At 28.4% G+C, this 1,162-nt stretch overlaps 1 protein-coding gene across 1 annotated transcript in view; it reads right to left on the reverse strand.

Annotated features, from left to right (window-relative positions):
- Positions 1-1,088: 1,088 nt before the first annotated feature.
- LOC107558065 (uncharacterized) overlaps positions 1,089-1,162 on the reverse strand; it is a 9,863-nt gene continuing 9,789 nt past the window's right edge. The window contains exon 4 of the mRNA XM_016241677.1: positions 1,089-1,093. Coding sequence (XP_016097163.1) covers positions 1,089-1,093 — 5 coding nt within the window. The remainder of the gene's footprint in view (positions 1,094-1,162) is intronic.

The raw sequence follows: 1,162 nt of genomic DNA on the forward strand, positions 1-1,162 counted from the left end.
AAAATGGAGAACGATTTAGATACAGAGCAGTGGAAGACACTGAAAGCAGGTTTTATTGAGCAGTTTGGAATTGTGTTCTTGGTTCATTGTTTTGTCTGTTAGCTGATCATAAGCTCTGCTTGAAATAACTGACATAATTCTCAAAAAGTCTTAAATATAAACATTTCAAAGTCATGAAAATGGAATAAAATCTCCAAAAAGTCCGGAAAAATTGAACAAATTCTAAAAAAGACAAATATTAAAATCTCAAAGTCATTAAAATTAAGAAAATCTCCAAAAAGTCATAAAAATGAACCAACTCTCTGCTTGAAATAACTGACATAATTCTCAAAAAGTCTTAAATATAAACATTTCAAAGTCATGAAAATGGAATAAAATCTCCAAAAAGTCCGGAAAAATTGAACAAATTCTAAAAAAGACAAATATTAAAATCTCAAAGTAATTAAAATTGAATAAAATCTCCAAAAAGTCCGGAAAAATTGAACAAATTCTAAAAAAGACAAATATTAAAATCTCAAAGTCATTAAAATTAAGAAAATCTCCAAAAAGTCATAAAAATGAACCAACTCTCAAATAGCCATGAACATTGAAAAAAAAATTTGTGACAATTTAACAAAATTTTGGAAAATCATGAGAATTAATCAAATTTAGAAAAAGTCATGAAAATTAAATAAGATCTCCAAAAAGAGCGGAAAATTTCAACAAATTCTCAAAAAGTCATGAAAATTAATAAAATCTCCAAAAGTCATTAAAATGAACCAAATCTCAAATAGCCATGAAAATTGAACAAAACCTCAAAAAAAGTCATGAAAATGTATAAAATCTCAAAGTTATATAAATTGAAAATCTTGAAAAGTCATGAAACTTGAATAAAATCTCAAAACGTCATGAAAATGTACCAAATCTCGAATAGTCATGATAATTGATTTAGATACAGAGCAGTGGAAGCTACTGAAAGCAGGTTTTATTGGTAATGTTATATGTTAGTGGTGAGTTAGTGCTGGAGCGACGGAGTACTGAATGGTGAAGTGAGGTGTAATTTTAGAGTTAAAACAGGAATCGAATACCCTGGAAAGCTTTCTCTTTATTTAATCTGCACAGCACACAATTGAGTCCATGTGTTTCTACTGAACATTTGAATCCTGATAGATCTGTGCTCTAT

This window comes from Sinocyclocheilus grahami, unplaced genomic scaffold (genome assembly GCF_001515645.1).
Source record: "Sinocyclocheilus grahami isolate Dianchi unplaced genomic scaffold, SAMN03320097.WGS_v1.1 scaffold631.1, whole genome shotgun sequence".
Taxonomy (NCBI): Eukaryota; Metazoa; Chordata; class Actinopteri; order Cypriniformes; family Cyprinidae; genus Sinocyclocheilus; species Sinocyclocheilus grahami.